At 47.5% G+C, this 23,220-nt stretch overlaps 1 protein-coding gene across 2 annotated transcripts in view; it reads left to right on the forward strand.

The window, feature by feature from the left end:
* Positions 1-15,044: 15,044 nt before the first annotated feature.
* Positions 15,045-23,220, forward strand: part of SMAD3 (SMAD family member 3) — a 126,734-nt gene continuing 118,558 nt past the window's right edge. Inside the window, exon 1 of one of the 2 annotated variants that reach the window (NM_001205805.1) lies at positions 15,045-15,552. In NM_001205805.1, coding sequence (NP_001192734.1) covers positions 15,347-15,552 — 206 coding nt within the window. In that variant the 5' untranslated portion in view covers positions 15,045-15,346. The other variant, XM_059890367.1, reaches the window with a different exon arrangement.

Below are 23,220 nucleotides of genomic sequence, written 5' to 3' on the forward strand. Positions count from 1 at the left end.
GGTGAGTGATCATGGTTATCTGGGTCAGGAAGATCTTTTTTGCATAGTTCTGATTATTCATGCCACCTCTTTTTAATATCTTCTGCTTCTGTTAGATCCATACCATTTCTGTCCTTTATTGTGTCCATCTTTGCATGAAATGTTCCCTTGGTATCTCTAATTTTATTGGAGAGATCTCTAGTCTTTCCCATTCTATTGTTTCCTCTATTTCTTTGCATTGATCACTGAGGAAGACTTTCTTATTTCTCCTTTTTATTCTTTGGAACTCTGCATTCAAATATATATCTTTGACATAAAAGGTATATCTTTCCTTATCTCCTTTGCCTTTAGCTTCTCTTCTTTTCTCAGCTATTTGTAAGGCCTCCTCAGACAACCATTTTGCATTATTGCATTTCTTTTTCTTGGGGATGGTCTTGATCAGCACCTCCTGTACAATGTCGCAATCCTCCGTCCATAGTTCTTCAGGCACATTGTCTATCAAATCTAATCCCTTGAATATTTGTTGCGTCCACTGTAAAATCGTAAGGGATTTGATTTAGGTCATACCTGAATGGTCTAGTGGTTTTCCCTACTTTCTTCAATTTAAATCTGATTTTTGCTGTAAGAAATTCATGATGTAAGCCACAACATCTGGTTTAACTAAACTCCTTCAGCTTCTGGAGCTGGTTCTTTCACAGGAAGACCCTGGGATCAGGGGAGGGAGGGGCTCAGGAGCTGTTATGTAAATGAGGATACAGTGCCTGGCAAATCACCTTTGTTGTTATGACTGTCCCAGGTACTCAAGTGTGGGAAAGCGAGAAGATGCTGAAAGTTGGCTTATGTTGGCCCACCACCAAGTGTGTGCTGTGTGTGTGCTAAGTCGGTTCAGTCGTGTCTGACTGTTTGCCACCCTATGGACCGTAGCCTGCCAGGCTTCCCTGCCCATGGGATTCTCCAGGCAAGAATACTGGAGTGGGTTGCCACGCCTCCCTCCAGGGGATCTTCCTGACCCAGGGATTGCACCTGCGTCTCTTATCTCTCTTGCATTGGCAGGCAGGTTCTTTACTACTAGTGCCACCTGGGAAGGCCTTCACATCTACTCTGTCAGGTGAGTTCATTACCTCATTTTGTAGTGAGGGCCTGAATCTCAGAGGAGCTCTGTGATGTGCTCAAGGTAGATGGGGAGTGGATCATAAACCTTGGACAGTGGGGTTTGCATTTGCAGAGGACCCTTGGACATAAGTTCTTAATAGAATTCCTGGAGATGCTGGGAAAGGAACCTTAGTCCTTGACTCCTAGTTCAAGAAATCCTGGTTTCAGCAGAATGTTTCTCAGGTGCTGCTTCTAGTCCCAGACTGGAGTATATTGGTCCCACGGAACATGGGAACTACACTTGACTTCTCTCCAGGACTCTGGACTGTGGTACCCGGGCTGTGTGGTCACAGGAACCCCTTTGTCCTCTTGACCAGCTTCAGAATGATGGGCCCTAGGTTGGAGAGGCTGTGGCTATTGCATGGTGCAGTCCTTGTCCTGGGGGCCTTTTCTCATCGCCTTGCATGAGGACAGGGCTGGGACGAGACCCTGAGACACCCTGAGAGATTCAGTCTCCCATACCACATTCCGGCAAAAATTGTCTAAACTTGATAATGTGCCTCCCAACCATGTGTGCTGAACTCAAGTAGCTTTTTCTAGAGATTCTGCTTTTAAAATCCTGCGTGAATGCAAGAAAGTTGAATTTTTCTCCTTGGCTGCAAGAGGGGCAGGAGGGGGAGGGTGCTTTGCAGTGGCCTTAAGCCCCTTCTTGCTCTGCCTCCTGGGTTCCCCTATCTGCCAAGAGGGTCTTACACATAGTGGGTACTCAACCCCCATGTTCTGAATTGAATAATGTATGCTCACTTCCCAAAGAGAACTAAGACTAAGCTGTACTGTGTGAGGTGTGGGCAGAGAGTCTGTGCCAGCCTAGCTGGGGCATACACGTGCACACACACACCTACACACACATGCACGGGGAGGAGGCATAGGAGGACAATGTGTGTGGTCTCATCCACCCTCCTTAGCTCCAGCTTAAAGGGACAGCAAAATTAAAACATGTTGTTCCCTCTCCTAATTAATATCTGAGTCCAAGGGTCTTCTTTGGAGGTCCAATGGTTAAGACTTTGCCTTCCAGTGCAGTGGGTAAGGGTTCAATCCCTAGTCAGAGAACTAAGATCCCATATGCCTTGCCACCAAAAATCCAAAACATAAATCAGAAGCAATATTGTAACAAGTTCAATAAAGACTTCAAAAAAAAGTATCCAAGTCTGGGATCCCCACACTTACCCAGGTGCTAACTGAGCCCTGATGCTGACTGTCCTTTACGGACAAGTTTCTCACAGAAGGATCAACTGCTAGCCCTGAACTGAATGGCTAGAACGCTGGGCCTGGAACCCACAGCTTCACAGAAGACGCAGTTCCATAAAGGGGTTTTAGAGTTTCCTGATGCAGCCCCAGGCAGATGCATGATATGGGTATGCTTTCCTACTTAAAACCAGCTCTGCTTAAAAAATAACATTGGAGGCAAAAATACACTTAATGAAGGTGTGACACACCGCAAAACCACGGCCAGTGGGGTTTGAGTTTGAGAGGGAGTGTATAATTGTGTGTGTGTTTTAGACATTAAGGTAATGTGGCCTCACTTGGAAAAATCTGAGGGGAGTAGAGAGCGACCTGTAGAAATATGAGTCCATGCTGGTCGGGAGTTTACCTCCACCCTTGCTAGCTAAACTGTAGGATAGTTAGTGTTTGTGTACGCTCATTATTTTCCTTCATTCCATCAAATATTTATGGGAAGACTGCTTTGTGTCAGGCAGTATCCTAGACACTTGGTGACATACCTGTTAATTAGACAGATGAGTTCTGATCTGTGTATTCAAGTCAGTGGGAACAGCACTTGTCTTTTCTGGCTTTTGAATTAACCTACCTGCTACCCAAGGGCAGGAGGCCAGGCTCTTCTGGAGGCATTTTTTCCACCCATCATCCTAAACAAAGGTGCCTACGATGGAAGCTGAGGCATGGGGCCCAGCAGGCTGACAAATGCACGCCCTTTCCATCTTTCACCCCCTCTCCTTGGCTTCTCTCCTGGGCCTCCTGGGCGGCCTTGGCAGGAAGGGGCCCCGAGAGTTTAGTTGTTGATTGAAGCTGACAAGGAGTCGAGGTGTTTTCCTCCCACAGTCATTTGCATCGAGTTAGGGGATTCCCAGAGACCAGAGGATGCGTCTTTATCAGTGAATTAGAAGGTCAGAGCTAGAAGAGGCACAGAGGCAAACAGGCTCCAACTGGAGGAACGGCAGCTCTGTGGCAGAGTTTAAAGAAGGATCCCAAGGCAGAAAAGAACTCAGAAAGCCATTCTGCCATGACGTCTGCCATGCGTGCAAACAAGGGTGTTTGAGTCTTGTATTTAAACCCAAGGCCACTCCAATCCCTTCCTTTAACAGACGAGGAAACTGAGACTGGGGATGTAAATAATAATACAATACAATACAAGCTAGAGCAGGTCCATTCATAGAACCAAACTCTCCACCATTCCCAACCCCAGCACTCCACTCAGTCATTTCTTCTGCCACTTAACCAGGTTTCAAGCCCTTCATAGAGAATTCCTCCGCAAGTCACAACCATTCTCTTCATCTGTGGGTGGGGCTGGTCCAGATCAGAAGTTGACGATGATAATGCATGCTGCTCCTATGTTCCTTTTGGCCCCTGACATTTCCTAGTAATTGTTCGGGGGCAGTAAAATACAGTGCAATGGAAGATGAATCCATACCAGGAACTACAGGATTGTGGGCCAGGTTGCCTGGATTTTAGCAATTAGCACCTCAAGCCAATCTTCACGTAAATCCTCCCATGCATTCCCTACAGATTGGCTTCTGACATCCCCTGACCCAGTGGCCAAACGAGCATGGGGCTGAGAGTCTGCAGTTTAAGTCAGGATTCTACATTTTAGTTATGAGACCATGGGCACATCATTTAATCTTTCTGGGCCTCAATTGCCTGACTATTCATTCAATTCATCACCAAACTTTTATTGAGTACTTTCAGTGGGCTCAAGCACAGGTGTTGGGGTGAGAAAAATATGACAAGGTCTTTGATCTTCAAGGCGTTTAAAATCTACTATAATGAATTAATTATTAAGATGGGTGCAAAAGTAATTGTTGAAATCTGCTGCTTGATATTGGGATACTTTCTTAAATAAGTGTGATTATGTTATACATCCTTTTAATGCACATTTCTTTCATTTTTTTTTTTTTTTTGCTAATGACTTATTATTTGCTGTTTACATTTATTTTAGACTAGGTAAATGATACTAGACAAAAAGCAAATTCTAGCAATTTTCTTATTTGAGTTCAAAATGTTTTGTAAAGCAGCAGAGACAACTCACAACATCAACAACGCATTTGGCTCAGGAACTGCTAATGGATGTACAGTGCAGTGGTGGTTCGAGAAGTTTTGCAAAGGAGACAAGAGTCTTGAAGATGAGGGGCACAGTGGCTGGCCATCAGAAGGTGACAACATCGACCATTCTCTGGTTGTTCAGCCTTTGAAGCAAATTCAGTTCAGTTCAGTCGCTCAGTCGTGTCCGAACCTTTGCGGCCCCATGGACTGCAGCATGCCAGGCCTCCCTGTCCAAATTAGAAAGGTGAAAAAGCTTGATGAGTGGGTGCCTCACGAGCTGACCACAAATCAAAAAAAAAAAAAAAAAAAAATCGTCATTCTTAAGTGTCATCTTCTCTTATTCTACACAACAACAACAAACCATTTCTTGATGGATTGTGATGCGAGGCAAAAAGTGGATTTTATATGACAACTGGCAATGACCAGCTTAGTAGTTGGACCAAGAAGAAGCTCCAAAGTACTTTCCAAAGCCAAACTTGCACTGAAAAAAAGGTGATGGTCACTGTATGGTGGTCTGCTGCCGGTCTGATCCACTACAGCTTTCTGAATGCCAGTGAAACCATTACTTCTGAGACGTATGCTCAGCAAATCTATGAGATGTACCAAAAACTGCAATGCCTGAAGCCAGCACTGGTCAACAAAAATGGCCCAATTCTTCTCCACAACGACGTCCAATGGCATGTCACACAACCAATGCTTCAAAGTTGAATGAAATGGACTATGAAGCTTTGCCTCATCCACCATATTCACCCGACCTCTTGCCAACCGACTACCACTTCTTCAAGTATCTCGGTAACTTTCTGCAGGGAAAACGCTTCCGCAACCAGCAGGAGGCAGAAAATGCTCTCCAAGAGTTCACTGAATTCCGAAGCAGGGATTTTTATACTACAGGAATAAATCAACTTATTTCTCATTGGCGAAAATGTGTTGCTTGTAATGGTTTCTGTTTTGATTCATAAAGATGTGTCTGACCCATAATGACTTAAAATTCACGGTCCAAAACCACAATAACTTTTCCAGAATATTTTAACAATAACCTTTAATAAATAAACAGATAAATGCATGAATAAGCCCTAAGTATGAGTATAGAGGTCTGAACAGGATAGAGGAGGAAAGGCTTCGTGAAGTGGGTGCTGCTCCAACCTAGACTTGGATGGAAGGAGTGTTCAGCTAGTTGAAGGGGTGGGATGTGGAGATGGGAGGGATGGAGAGGACACCAAAGTCAAGAAGGAGTGGTGTAAGCAAAGACACTGTGGTGGAAAGGCCCAGGGATGTTTGTGATGTGCCTGGAGAAAGGATGTGATGTAGGTGAAGCAAGCGAGTTGAGGCTGCAGACAGACTGGCCCCATCACTCAGCGCCTTCACTCCATATGAAACACTATGGATTCTGTTCTCTAGAAGTGTGCTGTCCAATGGGGGAGCCACACATGGCTACTGAGCACTTGAAATGTGACCAGTCTAAACTGAGATGCAAGCATAAAGCACACAACAGATTTCAAAGACTGCACACAAAAAAAGAATATAGAGATAATTTTTATAGTGTTTACATGTTAAAATGATATACTGGATATGCTGGGTTGCGTGCATGCTACGTCGCTTCAGTCATGTTAAACTCTTTGCCACCCCATGGACTACAGCCCACTGGGGCTCCTCTGTCCATGGGATTTCCCAGGCAAGAATACTAGAGTGGATTGTCATTTCCTCCTCCAGGGGATCTTCCTGACCTGGAGATTGAACCCCCATCTTCTGTGTCTCCTGCATTTCAGGCAGATTCTTTACCACCGAGCCCTGTGTTGGGTTACATCAAATACATTAACTTCACCTGTTTATTTTTCCTTTTTAAAAAATAACATAGCCTCAATAACATTTAAAATTACATAGGTCACTCGCATATACTTCTACTGGACAGCACTGCTATAGACAATTGAAAGCATTCTTTGTAAATTACCGAAAGCATTTGTTTACAAAGCAGGGAAATGTAGATGCAATTTACACTTCTGCAATGCTCACTCTGGCTGCAAGTAGAGAAGGAAGACAATTAGAAAATTATTGTAATAATTGGTGGTGGGCAGTGATAGGGGCCTGAATTAGGATGGAGGCTGGGTGATGGGAGGCAGATCCTATAGGGTCTGGTGGCAGATTGGATATAGGGTGAAAGAGGGGAGGAGTTCCTGGGTGATTGGAGACAATGGTGATGCCCCTGAGGACGGAGGGCTGAGAAGCAGGTTCACGGAGGAAGCTGAGGAGCTCAGTTCTGAACATGAACTTGAGATGACTGTGGGCCTCTAATTCCAGGTGACAGTTTGAGACTTGAGCTCAGGAGAGGGGTTGGGTTGGATATTTAGATTTTGGGGCCAGTTTTTAAAGATCAGGCAAGACTCAAGCAGAATAAGATCACCCAGGATTGTTGTTTTTGTTTAGTTGCTAAGTCATGTCCCTCTCTTTGAGACCCCATGGACTGCAGGACACCACTCCTGTCCTCCACTACTTCCCAGAGTTTGCTCAAACTCATGTCCATTGAGTGAGTGATGCTATCTACCATCTCATCCCTTCCTGTCCCCTTCTCCTTTTGCCTTCAGTCTTTCCCAGAATCAGGGTCTTTTCCAACATCAGGGTTACACAGGGAGAGAAGTCAAAGGAAAGAAGCAAGTGCCTGGCCCCGGGGAACACCAGCACCTATGGGAGGGCAGGGGGAAAAGATTGAAAAGCGTTTCCTCGTATTGCCTGCCAATAACACCGCCCTGTGATTTCTCTGCCCTGTACTCGGAGATCTTTCAGTAGAGACCCTTTTTCACTTTTTGATTTCAGAAGAAAACAAAAAATGTCACAGCAAAAGCTGAAGCTCTCTTGAGTGGAGCTATTGATGACTAAGTCAGATGACAAGAAAAATTGTGCCCCAGATTCAGTCTCACTTTATAAAGCTGTTAGGATGAGGATAAGCTGGGACAGTAGCTTTTCAGGGGGCCATTTGGTAATGACTCCATAAGTAGCCATTCTCCTTCTAGGGACCTACTGTAAGAAAATAATCAGAGAGACACACAAATGCATATGTACAAAAGTGTTTACAGCATCACTTTTATAATGCTGAATAAAACTGGGAGCTACTTCAATGTCCACTTGGGGAAAACTGGCTTCATACATTATGATAGACCCATGTGACAGGCTGCTCCACATGCATTCAAAATAGTGGAGTAATAGAAAAAGATGTTCATGATATATTGAGTGACAAATCAGGGGGTTGCTGTGTGATTATCTCTAGTCTGTGGTCATTGTTTGTCCTCATCATGGTTAAGAACAAGGACTGTCCAGCAGGTATCATGGCTTGTCCGAGCAAGGCCAGTTTCTGAATGTCACCTCATCATGTCTCAGTGTCCTCTTCTGGAAAGAGGAGGGTAATGACACCAGCCACAGGCAGCTGCAGAAACTAAATGAGTTAATCTCATTCATGTGAAGCACTGAGAGCAAGGCCTAGCATTCGTGAGACGTCAGTATGTGTTAGCCTTTATTATTACTTTTAAAGACGTCTTTATTGAGCTGTAATTCACTTATACCATTCACCCACTTAGAAATGAATGAGCCAGTGGGGTTTAATATATTCAAAGAGCTGTGCAACCATCACAATAGTCAACTTTAGAATATTTTCATTCCCCCAGAAAGAAACTCTGGACCCCTTGGAAGGCACTCCCACCCCACCCTCCACCAGGCCCCCAGCAACCTGTGATCTACCTCTGCCACTGTAGACTGGCCTATTCTGGGCAGTTCAGAGAAATGGAATCCTAGGGTATGTGGGCTTTAAAACAGCAACAGCAGCCTAACTCATGTCTTGAAGCTGGTGTCCCTCCCTCTGGTCAGACTGAATTGCTTGGGAGAGGGACAGCTTTTCCCGTTTTATTCCTTTAAGGTCTGAGTCAACCGCAGGAGGTTTGTTTCCAGATGCTGGGGTGTATCTAAGGGACAGAATATTCTAGATATATGTGTGTTGTTTTGAGAAATGAGGACTCTGTTTCTCTTTTAACATGGCCCATGTTTGACTACACAAAAGCACTAACAGACCACCCTACCACTGCCCCAAGCATCAGTCACACTCTTAGACTGGAGCAGACAGTCCAAACCACCCCTGCCTCATTCCCTCCAGGGTCCACATTCCCTGCCCTGGATAAACCCAACTGTGCTTTCACCCTGCACATTGCTGTCTTTCTTTAAAATCTTTGTTTAAATTGAGGTGTAACTTTGATATAGTATCTTCCATTCACTTATAGTGTAAAAATAGCTTGCCAATATATTAAAAAGTAATTTAAGGGCATACAGTCTCACTGCTCTTCTAGAACTGTATTTTTATTTCAGCACACCACTCCTTGCTGGTTGTTCATATGCACCTGTGCTTTTAAAAATAAATGCAATTATATGAGCCAACCATTGCTGCTTTAGGGCCACATTGTAAACTGAACTCTGGACCGAGGGAAATCCTGGGCCTGAGCCAAGGCCACATTTGTGACTCTTATTATCCCAGAAAATAGGAAAGAGAAAACATAGTGACCTCTGCAAATATACACTCATACACGGTACAAAGACAAAGACACAGAAACACATGAACCCAGGGGGAAAAGTCACACCACACATATCCATTTCACTTAAACATATGGGCCTGGGCTCTGTGAAATAATGTGATCTGAACAAGACAGATCTCAGAGGCATGGGTGGACAGAGACATTCAGCACACACACACCTGAATCTCAACAACACCTGTGTAAACACAGAGTGATCAACACACTAGCACGTACACAGGTGGTATAATCAGGTACACACACACACACACACACACACACAACTGTACACCTACCAGGATCCTCTCCTGGCCCCTGACTCCCAGGCCTACCATTTCTGGACACTGGGAAGGAGCTTCTTCAGGAAAAGAGCTCTGTGAACCCTGCCCTGGGCTCCAGCCGCCTGCCCACAGGCCCATCCTGTCCTCCTTCGAAGCCCTGGCCCTGTGCCTCAGTCTGTACCCAGCGGCGGGTAGCAATGCCTACCCCCGAGTCCAGTCCCCCACCCCAAATCTCCTCCTGTCAGACCTGGCCTCTCACCTTATCTTCCTTGGACCCAACACCCAAATCCTACACTCCAACTTCCCTACACCCAGCTCCTTCTGTTCCAGCTCCCTTCTCCCAGGGACTGTCTGTAATCAACCCTAGGAACCTTACTCTGGGGGCTCTGGAGACAGAGGGCCCATGCTGGGCTGGCAGTCAGGGGTCAGCCATCCAGTTTGGACAATAGCAACTTAAATTCTTCAGTCTGTGGTCCGTCCTCAGCAACAACAGGAACCATTTTTGGGGACTGAGAATTTCAAACAAGATGCTATCCTAGAAGTCTCTGCCCAGAGCCTGGCCTAGAGCAGACCTGCAAAGGATATTGGTCCCCACACCCTCAGCTGTCAGGTGGGGGCAATGTCCGAGCTGCGGGTTCCTAGGGGTGGCCCTGGGGCAGGCATTTTAAATAATTTTGACTGGGTTCTCCAATTATGAGAAAGCACCATCATTGGTTGGAAGGTGCTGGGAAGCAAAGGCTCTGTCCTGGTTTATTTTGTGGTGGTTTAGATGTTTTGTCTTTTTACTGATTGACTGACTGGATGTGCCATGCAAGATCTTAGCTCCCTGACCAGGGAATTGGCGCCCTCTGCACTGTGGAGTCTTAACCACTGGACCATCAGGGAAGTCCCAAAGACTGACTTTTGAGCGAACTAGAGAATAGTCAGGCTACTGACTACCCTGTGCTGAGTACATTGTACTATTGCAGCTTACGTGCAGAGAGTGAGGTTAACAGATTCCTCGGCACCACGCAGTACTTCATCGTTACAGACCCACGGATGTATTTATTTTCCCCCTCTAGTCTCCCCTCCAATTCCTATACGCTTACCCTCAAACACCTATTCTATTGTGTTCAATGTGTATTTTTTCTATTTTTTAATTATGATAAAATATAGGTAACAAAATGTATCATTTTAACCATTTTGAAGTATACAGTTCTGTGACATGGTTGTACAATCATCATTACCATCCATTTCCAAAATTTTTTCATCTCCCATCTCAAATGCTGTACCCATTAATTCCCTTCCTCCCCCAGCCCCTGGCAACCACCATTCTACTTTCTGTCTCAAAGAATTTGACAGTTCTACATACTTAGTGTAAATGGAATCATATGGTGTTTGTCCTTTTGTGACTGGCTTATTTCACCTAGCACAGGGTCTTCAAGGTCCATGCTCACTGTAGCATGTGACAGGGGTTCTTTCGTTTTTAAGGCTGAATAATATTCTATTGTACGTATAGACCATATTTTGTTAATGCATTCATCCATCAATAGACACTAAAGTTACATCCACCTCTTGACTGTCACATAATGCTGCTATGGACATGGCTGTACAAATATCTGTGGAATCTCTGCTTTCACTTCTTTTGGGGTATACACTCAGAAGTGAAATTGCTGGAATAATTGGTAATTCCATGTTTACTTTTGTGAGGAACCACCATACCGTTTTCCACAACACTGCCCAAGGGTCCTAATTTCTCCATATCCTCACCTGCACTTACTATTTTCTCCTTTTTTAAGAGTAGCCATCCTAAAGGGTGTGAAGTGATTCAGTATGTATCTTTTTGTTTATATGACTTCTTTCAAAATATCTAGTTGTTTTGTGCCAATGTAACTTTTTACACAAGTAACACAGCATTATTTCTTTTATTTTCTGTGTTGCTATCTTCACCTTGAACTGTTTTTAAGATACAGCCATTTTTTCTCCTGTACACAGAACTCATTGCTTCTAATTTGTGCATAGTACTCTACACTGAGCACCACCTATATCCAAGTGTATTGAAAATGTTCTGAGTGCTTGTAGAAAGCTCTCTGCATGTGTTATTTGCTTCCTTACAGCAATCTTAAGAGGTAGATGATTATTATTCCCATTCTATAAGGAAACTGATGCACAGAGTTAAGGGACTCGCCTCAAGTCACACAGCTGGAAAGAGGAGACTAGACATTTTAACTCAGGTCCATTTGGTACCACAAAGAGAACTCACATGTGTTAAGTGCTAAAGAAAGAGGGCTAGCTGCACACAGAGGCTCCCTCTCAGGTGAGGGCATTCTGCTGAAAGTTCTAGTCCTCACTAGATCCTGACTCATCTCCAGGTTGTGAATCACCTGCCTTCACCAGATGTCACTTTATGTCTGTGTAAAATGAACACAGGAACAATTTTCTTGCTCTTTCAAGATTTACCCCTTACTGATTAAACACCCTTTAGCTAACAGAAAAATCATCAGAATTGAAGGCAGGTGTTTGCTTCTTTCCAGTGTTTCACCCGGGAGCCATGCCAAACACATGAAAATCTTTTGGCGAATCTGCTTGTGAGGCTCCTCCCCCATAGGACTAACTATTCCCAGAAAAACAGAGGCGCTGCCTCCGGCCCCATCCCACCTCTCTTGAACTTTGTGCTTAACCCGATGAAAAATTAACTGGGCTGATGTTTCCTTTCCAAGGACAGCCTCTGCAGAAGCTGGCCTGGCCGGGCCCCAGGAGCACAGGCACTAGAGCAGAGTTCCTCTCCACCCAGAGCCGCCCACCCACTCACCTGCCAAAGTCAGGGAGTACATGGGGTTCTCGGGCACCCAGAGGAATCTGCTCCTTAGCCCTCCTCACTGTTTTATGAAACTGGACTGATTTCTGTAACTCTTCTAGTGGAGAAACTGAGGCCAGAGGAGAAACGCCCAGACAAGGCACTTGCTGGCCTCACACGTGGAGCCAGCCCTGTTTTCTGCATGCAGCAGCTGTCCCACCGAGACCAGCAAAGAAAATGCAGGACAGCAAGCTTCAGCCACACTGACTGCTGACTAGTCACTGCCTCCTTTCAGGAAAACGAGAAGGCTGACCGGGGGGCCCTTCACACGTCATGATTCAGAGGCTCGGGGACATGCCAGGCCCTTCCACTACCTGCAAAACTCAGATCTCTCTTAGGCTCCTCACCTTCATAGTGTACATTACACTTCACCACACATGGCTTCTGCACTGAAGGATAAGAACTGTGTGCTTCATTCTTACAGCTGAGAAAATAGATGCTTGGTGGGGTGAAGGGCTAAGTAGAGAGAGCCAAGACTAAAAGCCAGGTCAGTCATTGATGAAGCTTGAGGTCTTTTTGCCGGATGCCTCTCAACAGTGGGACCTGCCTGATGCAATGTTCAGGTTAATATGAATGGTTTACACAAGGGCCCGTTTCTCACAGGCACACACCTCCTACCCCTTGGTGCTTCTTTAGGTTGTGAGGCTAGGGCACTTTGTCTTTCATTTCAGCATTTTCAGAAATGAGTAGGACGGCACACGGAGGTGCTCTGTAGATGTGCATGTCTAACTGAACCCTGTTCCCCACTTTGCACCCTTCTCCATGGCACTAACAGTGGCCCCAAGGTGTGGCTCTATTCCTTTAGAGTATTGATGGTTGGCGAAGCTTTTCACGTCGGACTCCCACAACCACCCTAACAGACTGCGAGGAAAACTATCTCTAGCCCATTTTCCAGGTGAGCAAACATTTCTTCTAGTAGCACAATAGTGCACCTGTGTAAAGAACTTTGGTTTTGCAGAGCTCCATCTGGGATGTCACCTTCTACCTCTGCAACTCTAGAAGGCAGCTAGCTGGGTGCAGTGTGGGCTGAGGCCTCAGAAATCACTGGTTTGTATCCTAACTCTGCAGCTAGAGCTCTCCAGTATTATAATCTCTGGGCCTCAGGTACTTCAGCTGTAAATGGGAGATCAGGGACATCTAGTTCAAGAGTCACTGTGAAGATGAAATCAGAGGGCAGCACTTTCTTCATTCTACCTGGAATGAAGAAAGCCATCAATAAAAGTCTATTGCCTTCCTCCCTTCTCTTTTTCCATGAGAGCCAAAGGAAGGGAATGAAACCAGATTATAGTGGCTGCTGGTTAGTTCCGAGCACCGGCCAGGAGTGGGGAGCAGGTCATTAAGCCCCATTTGGGGTTCAGGGGACTCTCCTTTAAGGTCCAAGCAGGCAGGGAATTAGGAGGGGAGCCCTGGGCTCAGCCCCAGCAGCTGACAGGCTTGCCAGAGCTCTTTCTCTCCTTCCAGGCAGGGACCCCTGCAGCTTCTGGGCTGACTTGTGGATTAGGCCACACCTCACAGGGCTCTGTAACTCCCCACCCGCTAGAGGGTTTGCGGATCACTTCTTTCTCACCAAGGGAGTTTCCTGCTGTTAAAAACAAACAAAGGCTAAGAGGTCTGGTAGGGGAGGGGCTGCAGGAGAAAGGCCCTGGGGGCCTGGGGTAACTGCTGACTACCGCAGAGTGAGCGGTCTGTGGGTAGACGCCCCTGAATTGTGTTGGCGGAGAGAAAAGCCCCAGAGCACCCCCGATATCCTGGTGTTCCTTTGCTTCCCACCGAAGCTAATGTGGAATATATAAGGTCCCCAAAGACTGCCCTTTTGCTCCACTTCTTGCGAGTTCACAGCTTTGAAAACAAAACTCTCTCCTATTTACTGGCTGTTGAATTTCGGATACTTTGTTTCCCATAGGATTCCAGCATCCTGTAATGAAACTTTTCCTCTACAGATAAGTTCTAAGGCTCCCCCATTCATTTCTTCCTGAGCTTAACGAATGACTCTGAGGCCCATTTTCTGCGGGGCACTTGATTCCCAAAGGCCCAAGGGACCCCTGACTCCAGCTATTATCCGGGGAGTCACTGGGGTCCCCAAATCGGCACTTCTGGGAGCCTCTCCCTAATCCCTAATCCCTGGGGCTCTAAACTGGAACGGTCACACTGGTGCGAGAATAAAAACAGCCCCCCGAGTCCCCGGCGCCGCCACGGCCCCTGACTGGGATCCGCGCGCCAGCGTCCTGGTGCGCGCCCCGACTTCCTGGGCCTCAACCTTCCGCGAGTCCTCCCTCGAGCCGGGGTCCTCCCAGGAGCGCACCGCCTGCCTGTGGCCAGCCCGCTCTCGTCCGTTCGTGCGAGTCTAACCCTCGGGCCCGCCACTCCAGCTGAGTTTCCTGAGTGTGGGTTCCGAGAGCGGACGCCACGACCCGAGCCCGGCCCTCCCGCCAGGGGCCCTTCTCGCCGCTCCGTTCCCACGACTTCCTCCCGGCGTCCGCTGGACTTCAGGTCGGGGCCGCGCGGGGTCCTGCGCGCTCCAGCCCTGGCGGCCGCTGTCCCAGGTCGCCCACGTGGGAGTGCTCCGCGTCGGGCGGGGGGAAGGCCAGGAGCCCTCCCGGAGGCGGAGTGGGGGGGCGCGGGCAAGGCGCCCGCAGGAGGAGGCGGCAGGGCGCGGGGGAGGAGGCGGGGAGCCCCAGCGGCAAGGGGGCGGTGACAGCGCTTGGAAAGGAGGCTGCACGCGGATTTGCATGAAACACAGACTGGGAGCGGGCGGGAGTAGGAGCGCGGCGCACGCCCCGGGCCGGCCCAGCTAGCGAGCGAGCTGGGAAGGAGGAGGGCAGCGGGGAGGCGAGGCTGCCGAGGCGGAGGGATCTGCGCATCAAAGCGAGCGAGGCGAGCAAAGTTTGGCTGGGGGTTGGACTTTCCTTCCTGGAGGCGGCACCCAAACAGCCACCCCGTGCGGAAACCCAAACTTTCTTCTGCCACTCCGGTCCCCGCGGCCGCCGCCTCCGCCCCGCGTCCCTGGCCTTCCCGATCCCGCTTCGCTACTGCCTGCCCGCCGCCCCGCCGTCCTTCTCCCCGCCGTGGGAGACGCCCGGGGCGCAGGGCCGCGCGCCGAGCCCCGCCGGCTGCAGCGCCGCGGCCGGGCCCGGAGAACCAGCAAGTTCGCCGAGAGTTGAAGCGAAGTTTGGGCGGCCGCGGCCGGCCCGGGCTGAGCTCCTCGCTGCGCCCCCGGCGTCCCGCCGCGCCCAGCCCCGCCGGGGGCGCTCCTCGCAGCTCGCGCGCCCTCCCCAACCATGTCGTCCATCCTGCCTTTCACTCCCCCGATCGTGAAGCGCCTGCTGGGCTGGAAAAAGGGCGAGCAGAACGGGCAGGAGGAGAAGTGGTGCGAGAAGGCAGTCAAGAGTTTGGTCAAGAAGCTCAAGAAGACGGGGCAGCTGGACGAGCTGGAGAAAGCCATCACCACGCAGAACGTCAACACCAAGTGCATCACCATCCCCAGGTGGGGGCTGGAGGGACCTTGGGGCGCGCCCGCCCAGCCCCATAGCGTGGCGGGGCCGGCCTGGTGGGATTGGAGCAGGAGGGATTGTGTGCGTGTGTGTGTATATACGAGGGGTGGGAACGCAGGCAGGAAGCGGGTGAGGGGGACCCCAAACAAAACCTTTTCTAGAATTGCAAAGATTCAGAGCCTGGGACTTCCACGCGGCACTCGCTCTCCCAGACCCCGCATTGGCTTTTCACCTCCGGGAAAGGGGGTGCTGCAGGATAGGCACCCCCCCACACACCCCGGGGAGCTGCGGGATAGAACTTGAGGCCCGCTTTGTTCGGCTCCGCGGGCCCGAGCCCCTCCTCCGCCGCCGCCTCCCGCCCCCGCGGCCCGCGCTCGGAGAGGTGGTGGTGTCTCTCCCTTTCTTTTCTTCATTCCTGTCCCCCCACTTCTTTCCTTCTCGACAGGAATGCAGTCCGTACAGCTGGGGCTGTGGGTGAGGAGCGGGAGCCTCGTGATTGACAGATTCCTTCTTCGTTCTCTCTTTGCCTTCGGGATTAGCATTTTTATCGAGTATTTTTAGATTCGGTTGTGCCAGTCTCCCGCCCCCTCCGCACACACGCACTTTAGTTGCAGTGCAGTGCTCTGACTTTCAAATGAGAGAGATAAGTGGCGGAGAGTGGGGTCTTCTCCCCCGCCTCCCCCGACTGTTTTTTGCCCTTCTTTCAGTCTGAGATTGCGGGTGGGTGCCGAAAGGAGGGGGGTTTGGAGCCGAGGAGATAACAAAACGCACCCCAAAGTGGGCCTCGCATCGGCCCTCGCATTCCTACGGAGCCCTCCTTCCCAAAGCGCTTTGCCATCTGTCTGGACCTCCTTTATCCTCCACTTCGCGCTAGCTAGGTCTGGCAGGAGCTCACAGATGGCTGATAGAAGGGGTCAGTGACTTCTCTCCACTCCCCACGGCCTTCTCTTAGCTTAGCTGCGCCTGGCTGGAAATTGGGATGTGTTGAGGGGGGAGGTATCCTAGCTTTCTGTGTCTCCCTCTTGGCCTCCTTTGAACGTCTTAATTGTGTACTGAGTTTGTGTGTGTGAGTAGGGGTCCCTGGCTGTGGAGGAATGAGCAGAGGGTCCCCGGGGCCAGAGCTCCACATAAATTGTCCCTCTTGATGCCGGGCCAGAAGTGGACCCCGTCCTTGGCCACCTGCTCGGGGCAGCTGTACGCCGGCCGCCAGCCGTGTCAGGCAGGCACAAAGCAACATCTGTCCACGGAAACCCAGAGCCGGCCTCCTCTGGAAATAAATGCCACATATGGTGGGAGTGCTGACTTGAAAAATAATAATTTTTTTTTTCAAAACTGGGTGGATCCAGTCAATAAAGCGGGAAGGAAGGTGGTGTGCTGTCTGGGAAGTGTGTTCTGGTGTATGATGGGGAGCCAGAATTGACTTCAGAGGAGGTGGTGTGATGTGATGGTCAGGGAGTCCTAGGTCCTGGTCTCAGCCCCGGTTCTTCCTTCTTTATTACATTAGGTGAGGGGTAGGGAGTAGGGTAAATGAATGTCATACTTCTCCCTCCTGGGGAGAACCTACCTTCTTACCTGCCTGAGGGTGCTGAGGACAAGTGCTTTTTTATGTTTTGAGACAGAAAAAAAAAAAAATCAGTATCCAGTATAAAACGAACAGCTGCATGAATTGTTTCACAGTTTACAAAAGGACTTTGGTATGCTTTTAGGAGATCAAGAAAAAGAAACTGCTGGAAAATAGATAAGGCAATTAATTAGGCCTAAGACTGATCCTATTTTCAAAGTTGAGAAAACTCTGGAGGAGAGAGGTGAAAAGGCTTGGCATAGCAAAACATGCCATTCTGACCAAATGTGCCCTTTCTGCTTACCATGGCTCCTCTTCACTTTGAAGGGTCTGAATACATTCTTTGCTGATGGCTACAGGGGTGGGCCCTGGGACCTTTGGTAGTAAGGTTGCCAGCATTCTTTGGGCTGGTGACAACCTGGAGGAGAGGCCTGGCTCCCCCTTGCCTTAGTAGGAGTTTGCCCTCTGGGAAAGCATAGCTGTGGCCTGCCTTTTCCTCTTCCAGTGTTTTCCGCAGCCTGGGGCATATGGACACTTTTGATGTTCCTGAGAGTTCAAGTTAACTCAGCCTTCCCATGGCTCTGTGAGGACTGAGCCATCTTCTACCTGTCTGGCAAGGACCTAATGCTGAGGCACATTTTTTTTCCATCTTTTTCAGTTAGGGAAACCCCGTTACTTGGGTGGATCCAGACAAAGTGGATTTCCATCCTTGGATTTTGTGCCCACGCCTCTGGGTCACCTTGTCTCCCTTGGCAACAGCGGCTGCTGTTTTGCTCGTGGGCAGAAAACTAAAGGCCATGTCTTGGGGAGGTGGCTAGCTGGCCTCACACGGGTGATAGCGGTGTGTCTCTGAGTCCCATAGGTTGTGGGGTTGCTTGTCAAATTGTCTGCTCTCTCCTCACAGCTTTTTATAATGAGGTCTTTGGGAAACTGACAAAGGGAAATGTTTCACCTAGCTATCCCACTGTGGGTGTGCGGTGGGGCCCTGGGTGCTTAAAAGTACCCTACAAGATCTGGACTTCACAGTGTAAGCAACCCTTTGTCTAAGGAGATTTTCTCCAGCTTGTTTTGGCTAATACAAGGTCATGAGCCGCAGCAGCACTGTTTAGCAGTTAGAGCTGTGTATTGGAGCCCACCAGACTGCGTGCGTTCTTCTGTTACTCCGGCTCTAACTTATCTCAGTGATCAAGAGAGCTGGAGTGATACAGGCTTACTGGTTTCAAGAATGTCAAAGAGACTGGTGCCAAAGCAGTGGTAAGAGCCTGATTTAGATACACCAGTAGAGGGGCTATCAGGATTCTCTGAGGTCTGGCAGGATGGTCAGAACTTTGATGAGTTGTGTAATAGCATCCTCCCTGTCATCTACTATCCTTCTTGAGTACCTGAGTCCAGCTGCAGGTATCTTCCTGGCCAGTTTATAAGAATAGAGTGATAGCATTTGCCAACGAGAGGCAGAGAAGGTGTGTGTATGTTCTATCAGGGAGAAGGAGCCAGGCACACTTAAAAATGACTTTTCTGATGGACACAGATAATTTGTATTTCTACCAATGGGACCCATGCTGTGGCCCACTTGTTGAGGGCTGGACCAAGCTTAAGACCTTATTTGTTTGGAAGGAAATTCAGGCTTTCTTGTGTTAGAGCACCAAGTCCAGAGGAAAGTGGCGGACTCGAACCAAACATAAGGTCTGACACATACCTTTCTGTGCATCTGTTCATTTGGTGTGGCCTCCTCCTGCTATCTGCCTGGACTTTGCCAGGCTGGTCTCACCGTAACATTTCTTTCTCAGGCTTCTGGGGACAGACCAGGGGTGCAAGAGTGGTAGCTTTAACACCCTCTCCATTTCAGCATCTCCTGTCCTCTTTGCTCTCAGTTGCAGCTCAGAGCACCATTCTTGTGTGGCCCATTGGAACCCAACTCACTTGCAAGCACCCATCCTCTCCTTTCTCTTGTTAAGCTCGATTAGAGGAGTTCTGCACCAAGGCAGGAAAGAGAAGGAGTCTGCAGGACACTGGGTAGTGGACGTGGGACTGGCTTAGAGCTATGGCTGAATGTTAGGAGCCAAGGAGCCACTTGACCTTCAAACTTAGGAGCCATTTGGAACCTTCGAACTTGCTCCTTGCACCCAGGAGTTGAATGATTGGGCTCAGTATGTGTTGAAGACCGTCCCTTGCTCACAGTTCCTAATCAAATGTTACAGGATGGGATTTTGTGGATTCATAGGTATTGGCCCCTCCCATGTCTGAGTCAGTATTCGGGGAAGTGGGGGAGGATGTGGAGATAAACTTGAGATGGTCCCTGCCTATGACAAGCTTACACTTGAGTAAGGAAAGCATCAACAGGACATTATTTGTGTCTATTTCTTTCTTATTCCCAGCCATCAGGAGGAATATGAGCTCTAGTATGGAGTGATATTTTTGGGGGGCGAGGGGGATTATGATATGTTTTTTAAATATTTAGAGGTCACTATGTTAGATAACAAAGTAAGCATGGCCATCTGTTTTCCCCAGAAAAAAAGCACAGAATTCAGGTCCTAAATCTTGTTGTTTTAATACCTGGATGGATTTAGCAGTTCACTTGATGTCTCAGAGCCTTCTTGTTGGCACCTGTAAAATCGGGATGAGGTAAAGCCTGTGGAAGTGTTTTGTAAACCAGAAAGTTTGACAGATGTGTTTTATATTTAGATGTCTCTGTGTATCATCCATTCATTACTAAATTATTCAGTCATTTATGAAATACCTACTATGATGAGCAGGGCAGGGCACCTGTACTCAAGGGCCCCCCTGTCTAGAGTGGGAGACAGACTTGCCCAAAATATAGGCCATGAGCTGCAGCCAAAGGATGTACAAAATGCCCAGGGATGTGGGGGACAGACCATTACTTCTCTGGGAAGAGGTGGGGAGAGGAGGGAGGGGTCAATGCAAGGTGGAAAACCAAGAGGACAGGAGTTATAATCCAGAGGAGGAGGTTTCTGGACCGTAGTACAGTCATGGGAACTTTTGGGTTCTGGTGTTAGTTGCCTACAGGACTGAGAATGTCTTTATCTTCCTCTTGTTCCTAAATGGAGTGCTGCTATGAATATGTACCCTCCTAGTCTGCACCAGAAGACCAGCGACTTGGGTTCAGTATTTTATGCCACTGTAAAGTGTTCTCCCTTTGAAATAAAAAAGGAGTTAGTATGGCAAACCTGAAATTCAAGTTTCCTTGGTGGAAACGGTGACTTAGGATGTATTAGCTCAGAATATAACAGACCGCGGCGATAAGAAGTGGGCAACTTGGAGGTGATGGTGGATGCTCAGAATTTTTGAGTTTTGGTGTACCGTAACTTTTCATTTCTCTGGTTAACACTTGCCAAAAAATAAATCTTTTAAACCTGAATTTCTACAGAGACATAAGAGCCTTTAATAATGTATTTTTAAAAGTCTTTGCAAGGATATAAAGGTTTAAATGACAATTCGAATAATAGAAAAAGCCAATGCATACAGTAGTCGGTTCCTTCTGATGAGAAATGGAAGCAGCTGATGGTATAGAGAGACTGGCCTGAGCTTATCACATCAGGAATCCAATTAAAATGAGTTTTTGAAAAATAAATATTGGTTCAATAATGTAAATTTGTAATTGCTATGTTATTCTAATGGAAATAAAATTAACACGATTTAATGGACTGAGCAACCATTAATTTTCACTTGTTAACTTACGGGGAGATTTCTAAATGCCATTGTTTGCACAATGCAGCCGTGTCTCTGTACGAGCTCCTTTAGGAAATAAATAGGACCAAGAAGTGCCTGCTTTATTTATTGAAGTATAGTTGATCTACAGTGTTGTGTTAGATTCAAGTGTACAGCAAACTGATTCAGTCTTATATATGTCTATCCTTCTTCAGACTCCTTTCCCTTATAGTTTATTACAAAATATTGCATACAGTTCCATGTGCAAGACAGTAGGTCCTGGTTGCTTATCTGTTTTATATATTGTAATGTGTATCTGTTAATCCCAGATTCCTCATGTATCCCTCCCTCCCCTTCCCCCTTTGGTAGGCACAGGTTTGTTGTCTAGGTCTGTGGGTCTATTTTTGTTTTCTGTGTAAGTTCATTTGTATCATGCTTTTAGACCACATGCATAAGTGATATCATATGATATTTATCTTTCTCTGGCTTACTTCAGTTAGTCCGGTAACCTCTAGGTCTATCAACGTTGCAAGCGGTGCTTGCTTTAAGACTTGAAGTCTGACTTTATTCCCTCATCTATTTTCCCACCTTATTTACCCCTCCCCCAGCCTCTGGTAAGCGCAGTTAAGTTCTTGAAAGTGGAATGCCGCTTTTTCAATCAACAAAGCTCATGAATAGTTCTAATTAACTTTTGTCCTTGTCTCCTTTGATGTATTGACCTATTTAAAAAAAAAAAAATTCGCCCTGCCCCCTTCCCAGATCCACATCTGGTTTTACAGTCTGCCCAGAAAGGCTGCTGATGCAGGGCCTGGGAGGTTTAGCAGCCTTTTGCAGACACGAATGTCCCCTGCAGTGGTGGATGGGACTAGTTCTTCCCCAGGAGGGCTGGGCATCATCTATTGACCATTGACAGGTTCCTGGGCCACGGAGCCTTCAATCTTCAGGTGCCGTGGTTTCTGGAAACAGTTGGAAGTTGCCATAGTAAACCTACCTTGCAGAAGTTTGGTTTCTAATTTTACCGAATTCCAGATTTTAAAACAAAGATCCAAGAGCACTTGTCCAGTTCATGCGTGCTGCCTTAGCGCACCTAACAGGTGCCAAAACCTGTTTCCGGTAGCAGGAACACACCAGTGCACGAGGCAGATGCCGTATCCTGCCCTGTTGTAGCCTCGGGTCCACTGGCTGCTGAACACTGGTCCTTTGGAATTGTAAGAATCATGCGTGTGTTCACTCTGCTTAACTTGTAAATACTGTTTTCTTAATGCCAGAGAACCAAATTCCCCAAGCCCTGCAGTTTATTGAGTCCTGATGAGAGAGAGAGAGAGAGAGAGAGTGTAACGTTACTCTTTGTTTTGACTTAATTAACAGTTTTAGAAATAACAAATCTAGAGCACAAGTCACACTATCCGTTGTGATTATCTGAGGCCTCTGCTGTAAACAGCAGCCTGCCACCGTGGCACACTGCTGCAGGGTGTTTTGACAGAGAGACTCGGCTTAAAATGAAAACACAGTAGAAGCCTATTAATTAAGAAGTTTGTCTAATTCTGGACTAGGCTGAAGTTTGTTTAGCAGGCCTTTTCTCCCCATAAATGCTGTCAAGAAAAATTAGTCATGAACAAACTTTTGGGAGTCATTTTGGAGGCAGGAGTCAACAGACCTGGGTAAGTTCTAGATTTTAACTCTGTTTCTAATTAGCTGTGTGACCTGGGCCAAGTCACTGACCGTCTCTGGTCCTCAGATGTTCACAACTGGGAAATGGGCTACCTGAGCTGTATCAGAGATTCTAACTCTAAAGTGGTTTCTGTGCAAGCATCTTAGAAGCATCCCTTTGCATGCATCCGCTTGATCACTAAACCACAGATCTTTGTTAATTATTAATGTCCTAAGTCCCTGTTAGTCTTGTGCCAATGAATTTCCCTAGTTGAAAGTAAGAAAACTATAATTCAGCTTTTAATTTTAGTTGTTTCCCCCTCTCTGTCCTCCCTGCCTCTCCTTTGCCCTGTGAGTCTAAATCAGTGAAATTTAACTACAAAAGAATATAAAAATAACTGAATACAAGGATAACACCACGAAGGCTGAATGTTTTGAGATGCAGTGAGCAGTTTTTCTTTTGTTGCTATTTTTGGCTATCCTCAGAGCAGGAAGTTTACTTAAACTAATGACCACAATTGCCTAAAAATGGTTAAATGTGAGAGGTAGGCATTATAGAGGATACCTGTGGAAAATGTTTGCTCATATGTCAGAGTTTACCCAGGAAGCTTTCTTTATTTATTTTCAAGCATCTATATAAAGAAAGGCTATACTTGATTGCGTAAGCATGCGCCTCTTGTTGCGGGGTGGGCATGGAGGTTACAAGTTGAAACCCCTGCTAAGAAATGAAAAGTGAGTTTCCCCCGAAATAATAGTACTTTTTCTGTATCACACCGGCTCTCCG

Source organism: Bos taurus, chromosome 10 (genome assembly GCF_002263795.3).
Source record: "Bos taurus isolate L1 Dominette 01449 registration number 42190680 breed Hereford chromosome 10, ARS-UCD2.0, whole genome shotgun sequence".
Classification (NCBI taxonomy): Eukaryota; Metazoa; Chordata; class Mammalia; order Artiodactyla; family Bovidae; genus Bos; species Bos taurus.